A 21,272-nucleotide genomic window follows, 5' to 3' on the forward strand; every position below is an offset into this window, starting at 1 on the left:
AAAATATTTATTATCCAAACCATAGTTAAGACCTTACTTTGGTAATTAAATCTCAACCTTTAATTTTTAACTATGACATATGGCTCCCATTCAAATAGAAACTTGGGGAAATGAAGAGACATGGAAATGGAGAAGAGTCTCATCCGCTTCTTGCCTTTCCACTCAACTAATAGCTCGTTTGGCCAAACTTCTAAAATAAGTTTATTTTGAAAAGTGTTTTTTCTCAAAAGTGTTTTTTTCAAAAGTATTTTTAGCGAGAAGAAGTGTGTATTTGGCTAATTAATTTAAAAACTATTTTTAAGTGAGCAACCAATGTTTGGCAAGTTTTTAAAAAGTGCTTTTAAGAGCCTTTTGGCCAAGCTTATGGGAGGCAAAAAGTAATTTTTTTGTCAAAAAATAATTTTTAAAAAATGTAAGGTGTTTGTCCAAAATGAAAAAGAACTTTTGAGTAGCAGCAGAAACAGTTTTTCTGCTTTTGGGGAGAAGCTACAAATTATAACTTCTTTCAAGAAGCAGAAGCAAAAGTAGAAAATTAATTTATTCAAGACAAAAATAATCTTCCAATAAATTCATATTTCCAAATTATCCCTCATTAATTTTACATTTTCCTTTTCCTTTTTCTTTTTATTTCTATTATACATTTCTTCTCTTTTTTATTTTAATCATACTCTTATTCTTTTTCTCCTATTCCTTTAAATTTATAGTAAATGATATATTTTGATATATTTAAATTATCATGTAATCAATAAGTAATACCAAACACTCGATTTTGGAATAACTATATTTTGTATAGATTGGAATTTTTAATTTATATTTTTACTTTACGTTTTATATTTTAATTGAACTCTTATATAATAAATGTTTAAATTTATTTTTCTTTTCTAAATAATACTAATTACAAATTAAAATTTTACTGTCCTTTTTCGTAATTTGATACTTAAATGTATTTTTTTTAAAGATTGGTCAAACACAATGTGCTTGCAAAACAAACTACTATTTTGCAAAAGTAATTTTCTAAAAAACACTTTTGAGCAAAAGCATTTTTCAAATTAAGCAGTTTTTGGCAACTTGGCCAAACGGGCTCTAAGTGTATTTTTTCTCAAATGTATTTTTGGGAAAAGACTATTTTTTCTGTTTTTCCAAAATTGTTTCTCCTCCTACTCAAAAGCACTTTTTTCTTGGTTAAACACTTCAATTTTTTTTTTAAATCTTTTTTGAAAAAGAAAATACTTTTGACTTTAGAGAGGTTTGGCCAAACAGACTATCAGACATCTATAGTTTTTCTTTTTTCTTTTACTAAATCAATTTACGAATTTTACGGATGAATGTGAATTGTGTTGGAAGAGAGGAGGGATGTTTTCAAGTTTTTTTAAAGATGGAAACAAGATCCATCTGTTTCACTTTATTTGCCGTAGTTTGATTTGATACAAAACTCAATAAAAAGAAAACTTTTAAACCTTGCTTTTTTTATATTCCATATCATTTGTGTCACTATATAATATTTGAAATTCATAGTGTTAAACGTGGCACAATATTTATGCGGTTATAAAAGCTTCCCACCAAAAAAAATACTAGAAATGTCTTCTTCTTTTTTCTTTCTAAAACAGACTATTAAGAAAGTAGTCTCAAACAAAGTGGAACTGAGAGATTAAAGATGCATCAGAACAATGCAAGATGCAGTTGTAACCACTAAACAACAAATCCAATCACCATTACGTCTTTAACTTTATAGAAAACTCACCAGCAAAAAAACAGAAAATGGAAGGGAACTAACCACCAGAAAGTCAAATACTATCACCGCACATGTCAATATTAGTCCAGCCTGAGATAAAATGAGTTTCACAACTAAGGGGAAGAAGGTAATGATCCTATAAGTTCAAACTCATGCACTGACTTTTCTAATCCTTTTTAATATATAGTGAAACTGCTTTTCGACCCAAAAAATATGTATATTATATAACATGGATGTAGGACTTGTGCCCCAGGTAAAGCATATCTCCTCTACAAACACAACATTCACTATTTCGTATTGTAAGAAGGAAAACCAAGTGAACCAAAAAGCAATTTATCAGTTTTATAACCAACTCTATAAAATTAGAATTTGTGTTTGCTTTACATTGATCTTTTTCATTTTGTAAGCAATATAAGCTAAGACTACAAGGAAAAAGTAGATGAATTTCATCTATCTTTTCCAGTTCCAATTGCCTCAAGCCATGAAACCACTTGATCAATCGAGGGCCTCTGCCGCGGATTACGATCTATACATTTACAAGCTATACTTAGCACCTCCAAAAGCTGCTTCTCATAACTTGTATCCCATATCGATGTATCGAATATTTCCTCCACCCTGTTCTCAGATTTCAGTTGATACATCCATGACACCAAATCCCTGCAACTTTTTCCCCTGCATACTTCCACGGGACGCTTGCCTGTCAAAAGCTCAAGAAGAACAACACCGAAGCTGTAAACATCGCCCCTAAAAGTAGCAGTTAATGTTTGACTATACTCGGGAGGAATGTATCCCAAGGTTCCGACCAGATCTGTCGTGACATGAGTATCATAGGGATGCAGCAACCTTGAGAGTCCAAAATCAGCTAAATGCGCTTCAAATCTCTCATCCAAAAGAATGTTGCTGGTTTTAATGTCGCGATGGACTATATTTGGTTCCTTATGCAAATAGGCTAAACCACGAGCTGCTCCTTGTGCAATCTTTAACCTCACATCCCATGTTAATGAGTTCCCATCGACCCTTTCATGTAGCCAGTAGTCCAAGCTTCCATTCTCCATGTAAGAATATATTAGCAACCTATCATTCCCGTGCCGACAGTACCCTTGAAGGGATACAAGGTTTTTGTGCTGAGCTCTTGAGAGGGCTTCCACTTCAGCTTGGAATTCACGTTCCATCTGCCCGCAATCCCCAGAAAGCCTCTTGATAGCAGTTTTCATGCCATTTGGTAGTTCCGCCTTGTAAACTAGACCAAATCCTCCACATCCAACAATGTTTGACTGGTTGAAGTTGTTTGTCGATTTTAGCAAGTCTGCAACAGTCAGTTCCTTGCAATCAGAATTCTGGAAAAGTACCAACTTCGAAGGACCAAAAGCATCAGACAATCGGGAAGGTCTGCTAATATCTTCCTCGAAATCCTCAATCTGGTGTCCGGCATCTCTTCTAGACATTTTAAGCAGGACTATTGCAAGAAGAAGTGCAATTCCTATCCCTATGCTGATTGTAATTCCAAGAATTCCACTTTTGCCAAGCTTATTACTAGAAGCAGAAGGAATAGCCGGTCGAACGCCCAAATTGCTGACAGTACAAGGAGAAATAATTTTTCCACAAAGTCCAGGATTACCCTCAAAGCTCGAGCTGGGAAAGCTGAAGAACTGACCGCCAGTTGGAATCGCTCCCTGCAAATGATTATTAGCTACATTGAATCTTGAAAGGAACGTGAGCTTGTTGAAGGAAGAAGGAATTGATCCATGGAGATCATTAGAGGAAAGGTCCAAAACTTCAAGGTTCGCCATATCTGAAATTGAGCTAGGTATAGTCCCGGTAATGTTGTTCCTACTAAGATCCAAGACGTGAAGTTGTTTCAGATGACCAATTTCAGGCCAGATTGTCCCGTTTAGTCTGTTATTACTCAAATAGATAGACGGAGGGAAGCTTGACGCCTGATTGTACTGCAGACCGCTACCGCTCTGATTCCTCTTGACAAACAAAGGAATACCAGTCGGAGAATTCAGACTAGAAGCATAGCTGTGAGGGGAAATGAGGCTCTTTAGACCAGTTAAACTTTTCGGGATTTCACCTGTGAGTGAATTGTTTGAGAAATCCAAGTAAAACAAATTTTCCATTTCGCCAATCCAAGGAGGAATATTGCCATCCAAATCATTCCACGACAAGTCAAGCACTTGCAATTTACTGCAATTGTATAACCACGTCGGAATTTGCCCATCCAAACCGCAGTTCCCCAATGCAAATATCATCAGGTTTTCAAACCCGCTCACATTTTTGGGAATCTCTTCGCCACGGAAGTTCCTGGTGAGAATAAGAGTTGAAAGATTTCTGCAGTGCTGCAGAACAGACAGAGCTCCAGATAAATTGGAAAGGGTATTATTGGACAACGAGAGGAACACAAGAGATGAAAGGTTTGCATAGTTCTTAGGAATTTGCCCGGTAAATTCGTTTTTGGCAAGACTCAAAATTTTCAACTCCTGACAACTAGAGAGCGAGACCGGAAGGTTACCTATGAAACGGTTAGTTGCAAGGTCAAGAGTACACAGACTTGTCAATCTAGTAAAATCAAGATCAACAGGACCAGACAAAGAATTATTCCTAAGATCAAGCACCCTAAGAACAGAAAGATGCGAAAGCGTAGCCGGCAATGGCCCAGAAAACCTATTAGAATGTGCAGCTAACTGCTCTAACTGTGTCAAATTCCCAAACACATTAGGGAGCAAACCATGAAAGTGGTTACCAGATAAAACTAAGGATTTCAGTTTGGAAAGCTTACTAAGCTGTGGGCTTAGCAGGCCAGAGAAATTATTGGCAGAGAGTGAAAGTTGCTCCAAAGATGTCATTGAATACAACGAGTCCGGAAGGTGACCACCGAGATTATTGAAATCTACATGCAGCTGTTGGAGTGAAGAACTGCAATTTCCCAAGCTTCCAAGATCACCAGTGAGATGATTGAGTGATATATCCAACACCCTAATCTTCTTGCTGAAGCAACAAGTTTCAAACCTGAAACCACCAGTAAAAGAGTTGTTGCTTACATTCAATGCAACAAGGTTAGGGAATTCACCAAACTCACTGAAATTTCCAGTAAACGAATTGCTAGATATATTGAGAGACTGGATTGATTCCAATCCAGTAAATGCCCTCAATACTGGTCCAATTAACACATTATGGCTCAAATCAAGAACTTCCAATTGCTTCAATTTGGAGAGGTCCAATGGCAATCCACCTTCAAGGTGATTATGCGAAAGATCGAGCAATTTCAACTGATCCAATTTTTCCAAGGACTGTGAAATCACACCTCTCAACCCTTTTCTTGACAAATTTAACATGATCACTCTACTTTGAGCTGAACCATTTCCACAGACAACCCCTTTCCATTTACAGCAACTGGATTCATGAGACCAAGCTGATAAAATAGACCCTTCTGTTAGGTTGCCAGCAAATTCCTTCAATGCCAATAAATCAATTGGATGACAGTTTTGAACTGGGGTTTCAAGACTCAAACATGTACAGAAAAGATAAGCCAAGAATACCCAATTCAGGAAACTCATTGCTGAATACATAGAAGAATTATACATAAACAGTTCAAATCAAGATTCCCACCACCATTTATCATAAATTTTACAGCTCGCCACACCTAAAAACAGTTTCAAATGAAGAAAGTTTCCACCCTTATATCCCAAAAACAGCAGCACTAGTAACTCCGCTGGCAACTGAAGCAATTTAGCACCAAGAAAAGACCTTTTTCCAGATCCCTAGCACCCAAATCAAAACCAGATCCCAAGACTGAAAAATCAAGATGACTTAACCGTTACAGCAGGGCACCTTGTTATGTGAAAAGAAGAAGAAAGGCTCAGTTGCAGAAACTTCAAACGCGCATCCCAAAACACCTCAAAAATCTCAAAGAAAAGGCCGACCAACTACTTGTAATTAAAGCAAGTCTCAGTACTAGTATATGAATTAATAAGAACCCTATACCCCAGATCAGAAATGAAATAAATAAATAAATAGTAACAAAATTTAAAGCCTAGAACTAGAAGTAGATATAAATGAGGAAAGCACCTTCTTTAAGGTAAGATTTTTCAACGCCCCATCACTTGCAAGAGAAGCAAGAGTCCCACTTTCCACTGTAAACACGGCACCTCAACTCAAGAAAATTTAATAAATTAATTTCAAGAAAGAGAGAGAATCTAATAAAGAAAAAGATAGTAGTACTAATATAAGTACTGAAATGAAAGGGTGAGACGATTGTTGTTTAGCTGAAAAAGATTGAGATTTCAAATCAACGGAACAGTTTTATTAGATAGACAAAAGTAAAAGACTTAGGATTGTGGCAATTGACAATCAAGAAAAATACAAAAGGGGGGTATCCCGTGTTTATATTTAAGGACAAAACAAAAGAAACTGGTAGACTGATTTGAAAATGGTGACAACAGAGAGCTGACTTTCTTATTTTGGGGACGTATTTGTCTTTGCCAAAAAATTCACAGTTTCTCATCACAAAGTCTGACTTTGCTGTCCAACACCAATTATTTGTCTCTATCTCCGTATTTTATAATATTGAATTTAAATAAATATTTTTTTTTTAGATCTGTAAGAAAAATCTTTTTAAGTATAAAAATAAATCTCTTATGTATAAAAAAAAAAAAAAATCATAAAACTAAAAATAAATTTATAAAATAACAAAAAAACAATTGACCCCAACACATTCACTTACTTGCTTACAACATTAATTTGGTTCGGTCTTTCGAGGACCAGAAATTTCCTTCACCTTCCCACGTGCAGTATAACGCGTGCATGACCTACGCTAAGTTTTTCTTTTTGAAATATTTATCTAAATAGCCAATCAGATTCATTATTTACTTTTTTACTCGATATACATAAATTATATATTATTTATATATAATTATTTATATAATATATATAAATTCTACATATATTTCCTATATTTTAATTTAGATGACATACTTTTCTTATTAGTTCGTTCCAAAAAGAATGACATATTTCTACAATTAGAAATAATTCAACTTTAAACTCTTTATTAGAAATTTTTATAACCACACAAATATCATGGTCTCACAAAACTTTTACCCCTTAAACTTTTAAGATCACAAGTTTCAAAAGTCTTTTTTTTTCTTAAACTCTGTGTCGAGTCAAACTATTTTATATATACGTCTGTTTATTTTTAGTTTAAGGACCTGTTTGGCCGTAGATTTTGAAAAAATAAATTTGGGTTTTATTTGGCAAACACATGTTTGGCCATAGATTTTGCCTACATTTTGGCAAAATCCCAAATGCCAAATCTCAAATCCCAAAACCAGCTGGTTTTGGTCCAAAATATCACTATTATATTTTTTAAAAATTACCCCAAACTTTTGTATTTTATAAAAGAGTCCATCATTTGTTATTTTGTAATAATGTTGCTTCGTCTTTTCGATCATCTGATAGTGTATCATATAATTCATTACAAAAATGATAATTTTGTATCAAATTTATTTATGTTCAGGACTATGGTTTGCGATAATATAATGATTGTTATTGATAATGGTACTGTTGGGTATTTGTGATACTTTTTAAAACTTGTGGGTATAAGTCATGTTTCGTGTTTTCCAAAATAAATTTGGAAAATATATTTTGAAAACTGATGGTCAAACGCATTTTCATCTTCAAACCAAACTTCACTCAAATCAGATTTTTCAGAACAAATTTGGAAATCTATGGCCAAACGCTAGCTAAGTTGTTGGGTGAACGACTATTTAAAATTTTTATTTTTGGAGTTTTTGTAGGTATTGATAACAAAAGATTAAGGAGCTATTTGGTTCAAGGGATTAGATGTGCTATCCCTATATAAATTTATTTAGTGTTTGATTGAAAATTATAAGCTAAAATTATACTATTACTTTTGTAATAATATCTTGGTATAATTTATCTAATCTGCAAATTTATTCGAAATCATTTTTTTTAGACCTAATGCTTCTAACTCTAATACAACAAGCTTTTGTGATGGAAAAAGTGGCATTTTTTTGATTTCAGAGAAGTAGGCACATGATAATGTTACTATGTAAAGTGCTATTAGCTTTGGATGAAGAACATATATCCTACTAGTTAGCTGGATACAAACCTACAGTAAGACTTAATAGCTCAGTAACATAAATGATGGAACTCATGGAAAGGTTTTTAAGACGCCAAAATAGGAATAACATAATCTTATTCGGTACTTCTGATCATTTGAGTTTCTGAACCGAATTCTTTCTGATTAAGAATTCCTTATTAGCTGCTCTACAATAATTACAAGATTTTCTAAAGGAAATACAGGGTTTGCGTTAGGCAGCATCTTGTTTGGTTCCGCACTCCCGCTTATGGGATCAATCAATACATTCCTACTCTTCACTTTCAGTGTCGCATCCGTATCGGATTTGGTCAATTGATTTTGGGTACTTTGATCAAAATTGACAGAGAAATTTGAAACAGATACAATGATTTTTGAAAACAAATCAAAAGTTAGGATGATATGGAAGAAAATGGAATACCTTGTATATATAAATTTCTATATCAGTCATTTTTCTTTTATCTCCTTCTAAAATTCTACTCTTGTTCAATATTTTCTCCTTCTCAAAATACCTTGTAAGTTTTTCACATAATGTCTCATAATTTAGACATATTTTTATAACTCTATTTTTAAATAATTGAATTATTTTTAGTCGAATCCCCGCACCCGTATCCGTACCTAGATCCGTACCCCCGAATCTTTAAATTTAGATCATGAAGGATCTGACCTCTAGATCCACACCCGTATCGGATACTTGTACCCGAATCCGAGCAACTTAGATACATTCCTAAAAATAAATGAATTTATGTGATGTTGAAATTTCAGAGTGTCAAATGAATTATTATTTGATCTCAATCTTTTTATGTCTTTTAAATACTTTAAAATTATTAATTATTGTTATTTATTGTATTTTTTATGTTGTTTCGAACATGCAAAAAGTTTTTCGAAAAACTTAAAGATTATATATTCTAATTCACGATCAAAATCAAAAACATTCAATCTCGGAAAACAAAAAGTGTGATATGACTTTTAAATAGATGGAGTAATTATTTGCCTTTTTCGTTTTTTCCTTCTTTTCTAGCAATAGCATCACTGCTTAAAAGACAATACTTCTAACAAATTGGAAATAACCACGTTTACTAGTCTAGTTGTAATTAGACCTATATAGGTTTTAAAGAAGTAAAATAACTCGATGAACTCCTTGAATTTCTGACACGTGACATAGATTAGATGCTTAGACATTTGTCTAAATCCACTGAGGTTGCCAATATTGAAAGTACATACTTTCTTTGTCCTATTTTAACTTTTGCCTTAGCTCAATGAAATTGTTCCAAAATAATTATCAGATTAAATTTGTTAATTCTTTCCGATTATCATTAATATTAATATTAAAGTAGTAATAGTTCTCTTTTATACTATTCGATTTTCAAAAAGCATTTAATAGAATTAATTTAATAAATTATACCTTGTATTTATTATTTTTCTTATGAACGTGAAAGAGCTAAAATAACAGTTAAAACTGGACGAAGGCCGACGGGAGTAGTAATTTCATGGAATATTTAATTATTTTTTTTATTTTAAATCTTAAAAATGTCATTATTTTCCCAAAAATTGTCGTAGTACGTGATGCAATAACAAGGAATAACGCTCGTAAGTAGGACAAGTATAACATCAGATAGTGTGAACATGGTCAGCAAAGACTCTACACAGCTCAAAAGAAAGAAAACGACAGTTGTGGAGTCAACACTATGGACTGGCGAGAATTATGATAGTTGGGATTGGCTAATACGTATTTTACTTTCTTTTTATAAATTTTCTCAAACATAACTTCTTTTCTGTTTAGCTGCATCTTCAAGACGTTTAATTTCTTCTTTTGTTTATAGCGGTTCAGACAATTTTATATATCGGAATGCTTCTCCCCAATTTAGTAAATAAATTAAAATTATTATGTTTACCCTCAAAATCGGATAACAATTAAATTTATAAGAGATTTTAAGGATACGTGATTTAATTTGATACTAAACGACAAATCAGATTGCAATTGAAATAAGTAATAGAAAAGTAAATGCTAACCACACAAGTTGAACAGTCTTCATGTTGAAGGTTTGCCACCCTCGAGCCAAAAATATTTTTTCTGATATCAGAACAGAAATAGCAAGAGAATAACAAGAACTTGACGAGAATAATAATATATTGCTTTTGAATGCGTGTTACAATATATTTTACAAGTAATCAAACCCCCTTTATATAGTAGGAGAGTCTTATTTTAGGTACAATTCTATAAGAGGTAAAACTCTCCTGGTTTGCTGATTTGCCAGTTCCCTATTGATAAGTGCCGAGATTCCCGCCGTGATATATGGTCGGTTACAGATATTTCGGCCTTCCGCTATTTCAGTCTTATGTTGGTTACACCGGCAATGTTTCCTCGAGTTTACTCAGGGTCAGGGTCGATTCCGGGATCATGGACTCAATGTTCTCGAGGACGGACATTCTAACCTCGTGTTCTGGTTCGACGACACTCGGGATCGATCTTCAACCCCTCGCATTCCGAGTATGATTTTTCATGTAGTAATCAAGCCCGATTTCGACCGTATACAGATAGTCCCCTCATTTTTCGGAGAGTAAGCGATGAGAAACGATATGAGCTTCCGATTCTCACCTCGATACTTCGCGTCATAAATGATAAAATGAACGAAATGTCTCATCAATCACGTCTTAGTGGCATTAAATGTTCGTCAGTTACAGGTCGGCCACTCCTGGGTTTGAACCGTCGTTTGAAAATTATAAATACCTCCTTCATCATTCATTCAAACTTTACATTCAAACCTTCTCTCCTCTTGTTCCTTGGAAATCTCTACATTTTCTAGCACTTGCATCCTGATTTCTTGAGATCTTTGTAAGAACTTTTGCTTGTCTTCACTTCGAACCGTCAAGTGTACCCCTTTAACTTCCTCTTTTTCATCTTTTACCCTCAATTTAAAAGAAAATGGCGAAGACTTCAAAAACAGTTTCCCAAAAAGAAACTACTTCTACATCACGGTCGGTCGATGAGGAACCAGCAGCGGAGCCTCCTCTTAGCACGTTTATCCATGGCGGGTGCTCGATGGCCGCCGATTTTAAGGTTGAAAAACCTTCACCCGTTCCGGACCGGTGTGAGAAGGTCTCGAGGTACATCTGCTCGATCACCGAAGGGTCAAGAAAGATTGCAACTGGGTCGATAAAGACGTAGTGGTTCCCGGACCCGAAGAAGATATTACTACCCACGTCGAGGGATACTTAAGTATTTACACTTATCCCTTTACGCTAGGCCCGTTGGAACCAGTAATCATCCACTTATGCAGAAGGTACGAGGTGTGCCTAGGTCAGATTCACCCTTCGTTCTGGAGGATCGTCATTCTTCTCCAGTTCTTTGTGAGCAAGATCGACGGATGCCCGTTCACCATCGACCATCTCATGCGCCTATACAGTCCCCGATTCTTCCGGGGGGGACTGATTAAACTTGCACGATGGGATAGTAAATCCCCGTTCTCGAGCATCGATAAAGATCGGGACCGAGGTTGGCTAGGCCGTTTTGTCCGAGTGAGGACCTCGGACCTGATCCCGGCAGAGTACATGTTGTTCCCTGAGAAGTGGAACACGAAACATAAGTAAAGTTTCGTTTTTCCCAAAATTTTATTTTTTACTCTCTTTTCCTTCTTTCATACCGGTGTTTGGTGGTAGTGCAGCTGTTGCTCGGGTACCGGAAGCAGTCCCGGAAGTAGTCCCTCGACTCAAGGAGTGGGTCGAGGGAATTGTATCACAAAAATCATATTCTGAGCGCACATGGCGTGAGTTTTCGATGGGCCGGTGGGAGGCTCGTTCTCATGGTGATATTATTTTCTTGAGTGGACAACACCTAGGTTTCTTTCATGCTGCTAAGCCCTTACTCATTTCTTTTCTCTTTGCAGGTCTTCCCAAGGATGTCGCAATGAGGCCTCCAAGCGGTGACGAGGATTGCCCGCGTGCGGTCGCAGTTCGAGGGACGAGGGGCCCCTGAACCAGAGAGAGGCGACATCGAATCGCCTCGAATTAGGGGGACCGATAGAAAGGAGTGGCCGAGGCCTCCGAACCAGAGAGGGGCGAGGTCGTTTTGCCTCAAGTTAGGGAGGCCGACAAGGAGACCATGGCCGGGGCTTCTCGGCTAGAAGACAATGCCTCGAAGGACGTACTTGGGTGATAGATCTCCTTGAGTCGCCTTCATTTACTGACTCCATGATCAACGAGGCTCAGACGCTGAAAATTCACCTCAACGAAGGGCCCCAATGGGTGGCATATCCCTTCCACAACTCTTTTGACGGTATAGACTCTACCGCCACGAAGGACGTCACAAGGTTGGGTGACTTACCGGTGCCAATGAAGAGTCCGTCTTCGGGGACCATCAGGCATTCTTCAAATCCGAAACTAGTCAACCGGTTCCCAGCTCCGAACGCGAATCCTGAACGGAAGCGGTCGGTCATCATGTCTATTCTGGAGGATGCCCAGGTCATTTCTGCCCCCGTAGGGATCGCCAGTTTTCTTCGGTGTCTGGTGACCGAAGAGGATCAAGCTAAGTTGAACGAGGTGGAAGCGCCCTGCCTATTCAACGAAGCACGACATGCGTTAAATCGGGTAACTTTGTATGCCTCTTGACAACCTCTACTATGTACTTAGATTAAGTTATAAATAATCGTAACTTTTTTCTTTGTGCTTGCAGGCCTCGGTGCTTCATCACAAGACTTTTAAACCAACACGAGGCCGAGACTCAAGGGCTCACTGAGAAGAGGGATGCTTACAAACTTCTCAGTGAGAAACTCCAGACTGAGCTGGAGGCGGATCGAAAGGAGCATGCCAACCTAGTCGAGCAGGTAAGAAGAGTATTTGAGGTTAGTGACGATGAGTCAGATACGGTGGCTAACTGTCAAAACCCGCAGGTCCAAAAGAAACTTGATCAGATCGAGCATCTCCGGGTGGAGGTGGATACGGTAAAGGTCGAGGCCGAAGAATGGAAAAGAAACATGGACCGCTTGGCCTCGAAAAAGGAGACTGCCCGGGCACAGTTGGCTTCGGCTGAGGTCTAGCTTCGAGCTGTGAAGGAAAAGGCCTTGGTGCAGGCCAAAAAGATCGATGAGCTTCAATTTCAGATAAATTCGGCTGTTTTCGATAGAGAAAACCTAGCCAAGGAGCTCGAGACGGCCAAGTCGGAGGCTAAGGTAGTTAAAGTCGACGCCGATGGGTTGGTGTCCATTTATAAGGCCGATGCTCAAGAGGCTTAGGTTCGAGCAAAGGATATCATCGAGCACGTGAAATGGCAATCTCGAATGGAGGCCCTCGAGAAACTTCATACTCGGGGTTTCGACTTATCGACTGAGATTGAGAATGCCAAAGAGCTCGAAGTTGAGGCCAAAGAACTGGCCTTTCCCGAAGATGATGAAGGTTCTGAAGATTTGGTAGAGTCCGAGGGTGGCTTGAACCCCGAAGGTGATGATGCGGCTCCCGGCGAAGACTAGACCACTTACGCTCTTTTTAGATGTTTTTGTTTTTTGCTTTTCGTATTACCCTTTTGTTGAGGCCATTTGGCCTTTGTAAAAATTTGTATCAGGGTTGTTTGACCCTTATAAAAAGAATTCTTGATATATATATATATAAGGATTTTTCGCTTCAACGACTTTTGAATTTTTCCTCTGCTTTATTACTTATATTTGCAAAGGTCGAAATGCCTCAGCATGAAATAGTTAGGTTACATTCGGAGGATTGAACAAACCTTGCCTTCAACATTTATCTTGTTTCTGGGCAACGTGGGGGTTCGGTATGACCGGAAATATTTCCCCAAAGTACTTAGACTCTTTCAGGTTATAGTTAGCCGAGGGAAGCCTTTAGAACTGGTTAAATAATTTTAAGGCCTTGTTGTTTTTGTTACGGGTCTCGGACGTCTTCGAGCCGCGTTAATATGGCCATAGCCTTTTTAGTTCGGGTGTTGCCCAGTGGTCTTTACTCCGATTTATCCGGACTTTGCCTAAGATAACAGTCCCCGAATGGGAGTGGCCGTAGCCTTTAAGGTTTGGGGGTTGCCTAATAGGTCTTGTGCCCGTGGGCTCCGATAGCCCGAGTTGTCCGAGTTTGATTTTGGACGGAAGTCCCCGATTTGGGTGATCGTTTGAACCCGGGTAAAGGCGGCCCTTGGGCTCGGTACCTTTAGGAGATCGAATGTACGAAATTCCTTAAAAGAAAAAAGAGAAATTCTTAAATGACAAGATATTTATCCGCAAGGTAGAAACTTCTTTTATTCTTATGCGTGATAGTTATACATATGTACAGGTTTCATGCCAGGGCTTGAGTAGTTTATGTGGGCACGGTTCATGTGACCGTTTGACCCTTGCAGAAAATCCTACCGATCGAGCCGAGATCATTGAGTCGTAAAGTTTCATTCCTTACTAAAGTTGTTATTTGAGGGTGATGCCCCCAGTGTTCGGGGCCAATCATAGAGAGGCCTCGAATACTGTTGTTGTGACCTTCGATACCGATTCGTAACCGGCCTTCAATTCTAGGTTAGAACGATTTATCGTTGCCTCATTAAATACCTTGCCAAAAAACCCATTTGGAACAAAATCGGTTCAAGGGAAAAAGAGTGCAACGCGCGCTTTCAGACCTAAAATTTATACTGTTTCTCGATGATTCCCTCCAAATATTAGTTCGAAATGTAAATACATAAAAGGAAATGACTGAGATCGCACCTTAGCAATAGTATCGCTTCAAGTGAGCTATGTTCCAGTTGTTCGGTAGTTGCTCATAGTTCATTGTTCCGAGTTTGTACGATCATTTACCGGTGATCTCGATAATTTGGTAAGGGCCTTCCCAGTTCGGCCCCAACTTCCCTTCATTCGGTTTTTGGGTGTTTAATGTAACCTTCCTTAGTATCAAGTCCCCGACACTGAAGTGTCGAATGTTGGTCCTTCGATTGTAATATCTCTCGATTTGCTGCTTTTGGGAGGCCAACCGGACAAGGGCTGTTTCGCGCCTTTCATCCAATAAATTGAGGCTCGTGTTTATAGCTTCGCCATTTGATTCCTCAGTTTCATATCAGAACCTGAGACTTGGCTCTCCGACTTTGACCGGTATCAGAGTTTCGGCATCGTAGACTAGTGAGAACGGGGTGGCCTCGGTACTGGACTTTGAAGTAGTTCGGTATGCCCATAGACTTTAGGAAGGATTTCCTTCCACCTTTCTTTGGCGCAGGTTAACCTCTTTCTGAAGTTTTAAAGTATGATTTTGTTGGTCGATTCTGCTTCCCCGCTCCCACTGGGGTGGTAAGGTGTTGATAAGATTCTTTTGATCTTATGATCTTCGAGAAACTTGCTTACCTTACTGCCGATGAATTGTTTCCCATTGTCACACAAGATCTCGGCCGACATTTCAAATCGACATATGATATGATCCCAAATGAAGTCGATGACTTCTTTCTTCCTCGTCTTTTCATATGCCTGGGCTTCCACCCACTTAGAAAAATAGTTAGTCATAAACAATATGAATTGAGCCTTATCGGGTGCCCATGGAAGGGGCCCGATAATATCCATTCCCCACTTCATGAACGGCCATGGTGACAAGACCGAATGCAGGAGTTCCCCGGGCTGATGAATCATCGGAGCGTGTCTTTGACATTCATCATATTTTCATACGAACTCATTTGCGTCCTTTTTCCATATTGATCCAGTAATAGCCGGCTCTGAAAACTTTTCGAACCAGTGATTCGGCGTCTGAATGATTTCCACAGGTGCCTTCATGGATTTCTCTCAAAACATATTCGGTGTCCCCTGGTCCTAGACATATCGCGAGTGGGCCATCGAACGCCCTTCTGAACATGGTTCCATCTTCAGATAGGCTAAACTGGGTTGCCTTTGTACGTAGGGCCTTCGATTCCTTTGGATTCGATGCCAGTTTTCTGGTCTTCAGGTATTCTATATATTTGTTTCTCCAGTCCCAAGTTAGGCTCGTTGAGTTAATCCCAGCATGGCCTTCCTCCACTACCGATCTCATAAGTTGTACGACTGACCCCGAGTTGAATTTGTCGTCCTCGACCGATGACCCTAGGTTAACGAGGGCATCAGCCTCATTGTTTTGATCCCGAGGTATGTGTTGCAAAGTCCATTCTTTGAATCGATGTAACGTTACCTGCAATTTATCCAGGTACCTTTGCATTCGTTCTTCTCTGACCTCGAACGTCCCATTAACTTGGTTTACATAAAGGAGGGAGACACACTTAGCTTCAATTATCTCTGCCCCAAGCTTTTGGCTAGTTCGAGACCAGCAATCATGGCCTCATATTCGGCCTCATTGTTAGTCATTTTACCATCCTAATAGATTGCCTAACTACATCGCATGTTGGTGTCTTTAATACGATGCCAAGTCTGTACCCTTTTGCGTTTGAGGCATCGTCCGTAAAGAAGGTCCATATTCCCGAAGTGGTCTCTGAGTTGATCAATATCTCTCTTTCGACCTCGGGTATTAGAGCCGGCATAAAGTCAGCTACAAAGTCCGCCAAACATTGAGACTTAATGGCAGTCCAGGGTCGATATTCAATATCGTACCCACTGATTTCCACGACCCATTTGGCCAACCGGCCTGAGAGCTCGGGCTTCTGCATAACGTTTCTCAACGGGTAAGTAGTTACGACACATATGGGGTGACACTGGAAGTATGGTTTTAATTTCCTATAGATGCTTAGCAAAGCGTGCGCCAAATTTTCTAGGTGATGATACCTAGTTTCGGCCTCACCTAGGGTCTTGTTAACATAGTAAATTTGAAATTGTGTACCTTGCTCTTTTCGGACCACGACACCACTTACTGCTATCTCCGAAACCGCCAAGTACAAGTATAGTTGTTCATCTGCCTTTAGTGTGTGAAGCAGCGATGGGCTCGATAAGTACCGTTTGATTTCCTCCAAAGCTCGTTGGAATTCCGGGGTCCATGAAAAGTTATTCTTCCTCTTCAATAGTACGAAGAATCGGTGGCTCTTGTCAGATGACCTCGAAATGAATCGCCCCAGGGCTGCTATGTGCCCGGTTAATCTTTGCACGACCTTCACATTGTCCACAACCGTGATATCTTCGATGGCTTTGATTTTGTCAGGCTTGATCTCGATTCCTCGGTTTGATACCAGGAACCCAAGGAATTTACCTAATCCAACTCCAAATGCGCATTTCTCCGGGTTCAGCTTCATATTTTATTTCTTCAATATGCTGAAGGTTTCCTGCAAATGTTTTAAATGGTCCTCTACTCGCAGGGACTTAATCAACATGTCGTCAATGTAAACCTCCATTGATTTTCATATGTGTTCCTCGAACATCACTGATTTAGTGATGAAGGAGGTTTTATCCTGATCACCCGGGTCCATCCGTATTTGGTTGTACCCGGAGTAGGCATCGAAAAAACTAAGAATCTCGTGGCCGGCCATGGCATCGATCATTCGATCGATGTTGGGCAAATGGAAAGAATCCTTGGGACATGTCTTATTCAAATCCTTATAGTCTACACACATTCTTAATTTGTTCCCTTTTTTAGGGACTACTACTACATTTGCTAACCAATCAGGGTATTTAACTTCCCGAATGGACCCTATTTTAAGGAGTTTAGATACCTCGTCCTTGATGAAAACATGTTTGACCTAGTCAAACTGGGGTCTCCTCCTTTGCTTGAGTGGATGGAATTTCGGGTCCAAGCTCAGCTTGTGAGTGGTTATCTCTGGTGGGGTCCATGTCATATCAAGGTGTGACCAAGCAAAACAATCTATGTTAACCATAAGAAACTGAATGAGTTTTTTCCTGAGCTCGGGATTTAGCCCCGTGCCCAGGTATCCCTATCGATCGGGTAGATGCTCGACCAATATGACATGTTCTAGCTCCCCAACAGTCAATTTGGTGGCATCGGAATCATCAGGGGCTATAAAAGACCTGGGTACCCCGTAATCATCGTCTTCATCAGTCCCCTATTTTTTCGGTTAGGTCGGAGCTAGTGTCGGTAATTGCTATTTGGTTTCTGGCTTTGTAATCGAACTCGACCCCTTTGTCGTTGTAAGTGTGGATATCGAAATCTCCTCTTCGACTGCAAATATTTCCTTTGCGGATGGCTATTCTCAGTAGACCGTTTTAATTCCATCAGGCGTTGGGAATTTTAACACTTGGTGCAGAGTTGAGGGTACTACCCTCATGTTGTGGATCCATGGCCTTCCGAACAAAGCGTTGTACCTCATGTCTCCTTCGATTACATAAAACTTAGCATCCTGTATGGTCCCAGCAGTGTTTATCGGTAATATTATCTCACCCTTAGTGGGTTCACATGCCATGTTGAATCCGTTTACAACTCGGTAGTTGCTCCACGACCCTCGATCGAATGATGTTGGCCGAGCTACCTAGATCAATTAACACACGTTTAATTCAAATTTTATTTATCAGTACAGATATTAGCAACGCATAATTGTGGGGTTGTACAATCCCTTCCGCGTCCTCATTGTTGAAATATAAAGTTTCTTCTGGTATGTAGTCTCGAGTTCGTTTCTCCCTAGTGATGGAAACTTTGGTGCGTTTCAACATCGATCCCTGAGGGATATCGACCCCACCGATGATCATGTTAATGACGTGTTGAGGTTCTTCTTGTTCTGTCTGTTTGTCAGAATCCCTGTTCCTGAAATGATTCTTGGCTTGGTCGCTTAAGAATTCTCGAAGATGCCCGTTATTTAATAGTCATGCTACTTCCTCTCTCAGCAGTCGATAATCTTCCGTTCTGTGACCATGAGTGCCATGATATTTGCACATCTGGTTAGGATCCTTTTGGGTTGGATCAGATTGTAGAGGTCGAGGCCATTTGGTATCTTTGATGCACCCGATAGCTTATACAATAGCGGCAACATCAACATTAAAGTTATATTCCGATAGACTCGGTGCTTCTTTAGGCCCGATAGACCTGTCGGAGCTGTTTTTGGTCATGAGTCCTCGGTTGCTCTAACTTCGGTCATTTCTCCTTTCGTTTCTCATGGCGTTCCTCCCGGACCCACTGCTTCTTCGGTCTCCATTATATGGCCGATAACGATCCCCGTTTGGCCTCGATTCACGATCGATGTCTCTCTTGATTCTGTCGAAGGTTCTGACGGGATAAACAGACCCCGAAGGGACCCCGAGTTGATCATCTTCCACTCTGATCTTCGATTGATACTGGTTATGCATGTCATCCCAAGTAACGACCAGATATTCTATCAGGTTTTTGTTTCAACTGCTGCCAGGCCACCGAGCTTCGAACATTGAGCCCTTGAGTGAAAGCCTGAATAGCCCAATCATCAGTGACCGGTGGAAGATCCAATCGTTCCATTTGAAAATGGGACACGAAATCTTTGAGCATCTCGTTATCCTTCTGTTTTACTTTTAAAATATCTGATTTCCTGGTCTCGACTTTGATGGCCCCAGCATGTGCTTTCATGAAAGAATCAGCAAGCATAGCAAATGAATCAATAGAATTAGGAGGTAGGTTATGATACCATATCATAGCCCCTTTTGATAAGGTTTCTCTAAACTTCTTCAATACGACAGACTCAATCTCATCATCCTCCAAGTAATTCCCTTAGATGGCATATGTGTAAGAGGTTACAAGCTCATTTGGGTCGGTCGTTCCGTTATATTTAGCAATCTCAGGCATGCGAAAATTCTTAGGGATTGGCTTCGGAGCCGCACTCAGTTTTGTCAGCTCCTCAAGCATCTTTATGATCTCGGGGTTAGCCCACGATTCATGTTCATTTGACCTTTCTATGACTGGTGGATTGGGCTCAACCCTGCTCGGTGCATAGCTTTTGTTCTGTAACTGAGTTATCGCCGCCTGTTGAGCCTGCATCATTTCGAAGATCACCCGTAGACTGATCCCGTCTACTTCAATATTTTGTGTGTTTCGAGTTACCGATCGGGCTCCACCACAGACGCTATTTTCGGGGTCGGTAGGCAAGTTTGCGTCGATAGCCACATGTGAATTAGCATCAATCTGATCTACGATGGGGATTCCAATGGGATCAACGGGCGGTACTCCTTCACTAGGTGCCATGTTGTTATTTTTGCCGTGGTGACCGGACTCATTATCAACATGTAGGGGTACTGATTGAGAGTTTGATATTTTGTTTTTTATCCGAAATCATAGACACTTCAAAGAGCAAGTATAAAGTAGTGTATGTTATGGAGACTTGTATCAAATAACCACTATTATCCTTAGCCCCACGGTGGACGCCAAACTGTTTACCCTCAAAATCGGATAACAATTGAATTTATATGTGGTTTTAAGGATACGTGATTTAATTTGATACTAAACAACAAATCAGATTGCAGTTAAAATAAGTAATGGAAAAGTAAATGCTAACCACACAAGTTGAACAGTCTTAGCCTTGAAGGTTTGCCACCCTCGAGCGAAAAATATTTTTTTCTGATATCAAAACAGAAACAACAAGAGAATAATAAGAACTTGACGAAAATAATAATATATTGCTTTTGGATGCCTGTTACAATGTGTTTTACAAGTAATCAGGCCCTCTTTATATAGTATGAGAGTCTTATTTTAGGTACAATTCTATAAAAGGTAAAAATCTTCTGATTTGCTGATTTGTGGCTACGTCACTTTTTCCCTATAAATATAGCGGTTCTATTCCATTATAATTCATCCTAAATCAATAAGAATATCTCTCTTTCTACTTTTCTCTACAATACTCTTCTTTTTATTTTATTGTTTTATAATACGTTATCAGCACAAGACTCCAACCAATTGAGTAGAGGCTTTGAGATACGTGCATGGTGCTTAATGATTGTCAATTGTTCCATGAACTTCCCTCTGGAATAAATTCTGGATTTAAGGTAAGTATTTTACCTTATTTTTCTCTTTTAAATTATTGAAATTCTATAATTTGATTTTAAATACAAGCAAAGACAACAAATTTTGTGTATAACTCTAATTGAGTTTGTAAGAAATAATATCCACCCGATGTGATAAAATTTTTATGTCTTGCCATGATCAAATTCATGTATGATTATGAGCACAAGAAGTGAAAACTCGTTCCATTGAATTTGCTTCATTCTCGTTCCCTTAAGAGAATGTGGTAGCAATATGTAATAAGTATGAAAGAAGACAATATTATTATTGTGAAGGTATCAATGGATGTGGATGTGACAATAGATGAAATTATAATCGTCATCATTGTGGTAATAGGAATAATAAGTATTCTTAAGATAATCCTTCACTTTGTGAAAGTAATGTTTGTCATCGATTTGACATGAGATTTTATAAAGCACATATAGATGATTATGGTTCATTCATGATGTGAATGTAATAACATGTGATTTATGAATACATATTCATTCTTGGATGAATATAAACGTGCTAGTGGTAGTGAATATACCACACTAACCTCTAGAAAGAGGTTTGAGATGAAATAAGAAAATAATTTCATTA

The 21,272-nt window shown here is 38.9% G+C and overlaps 1 protein-coding gene across 1 annotated transcript; it reads right to left on the reverse strand.

Annotated features, from left to right (window-relative positions):
* Nucleotides 1–2,049: 2,049 nt before the first annotated feature.
* On the reverse strand, nucleotides 2,050–6,168 carry LOC104087176 (phytosulfokine receptor 2). The gene has a single exon (XM_070181465.1). The coding sequence runs from the start codon at nucleotides 5,314–5,316 to the stop codon at nucleotides 2,179–2,181; it is 3,138 nt and encodes a 1,045-aa protein (XP_070037566.1). The 5' UTR covers nucleotides 5,317–6,168; the 3' UTR covers nucleotides 2,050–2,178.
* Between the last annotated feature and the right edge of the window lie 15,104 nt (nucleotides 6,169–21,272).

The sequence above is a fragment of the Nicotiana tomentosiformis genome, chromosome 7, assembly GCF_000390325.3.
Source record: "Nicotiana tomentosiformis chromosome 7, ASM39032v3, whole genome shotgun sequence".
NCBI lineage: Eukaryota > Viridiplantae > Streptophyta > Magnoliopsida > Solanales > Solanaceae > Nicotiana > Nicotiana tomentosiformis.

What these genes read in the sequence shown, in the direction of transcription:
- LOC104087176 (XM_070181465.1), bottom strand. Translation starts at nt 5,316, where the DNA reads ATGTATAATTCTTCTATGTATTCAGCAATGAGTTTCCTGAATTGGGTA.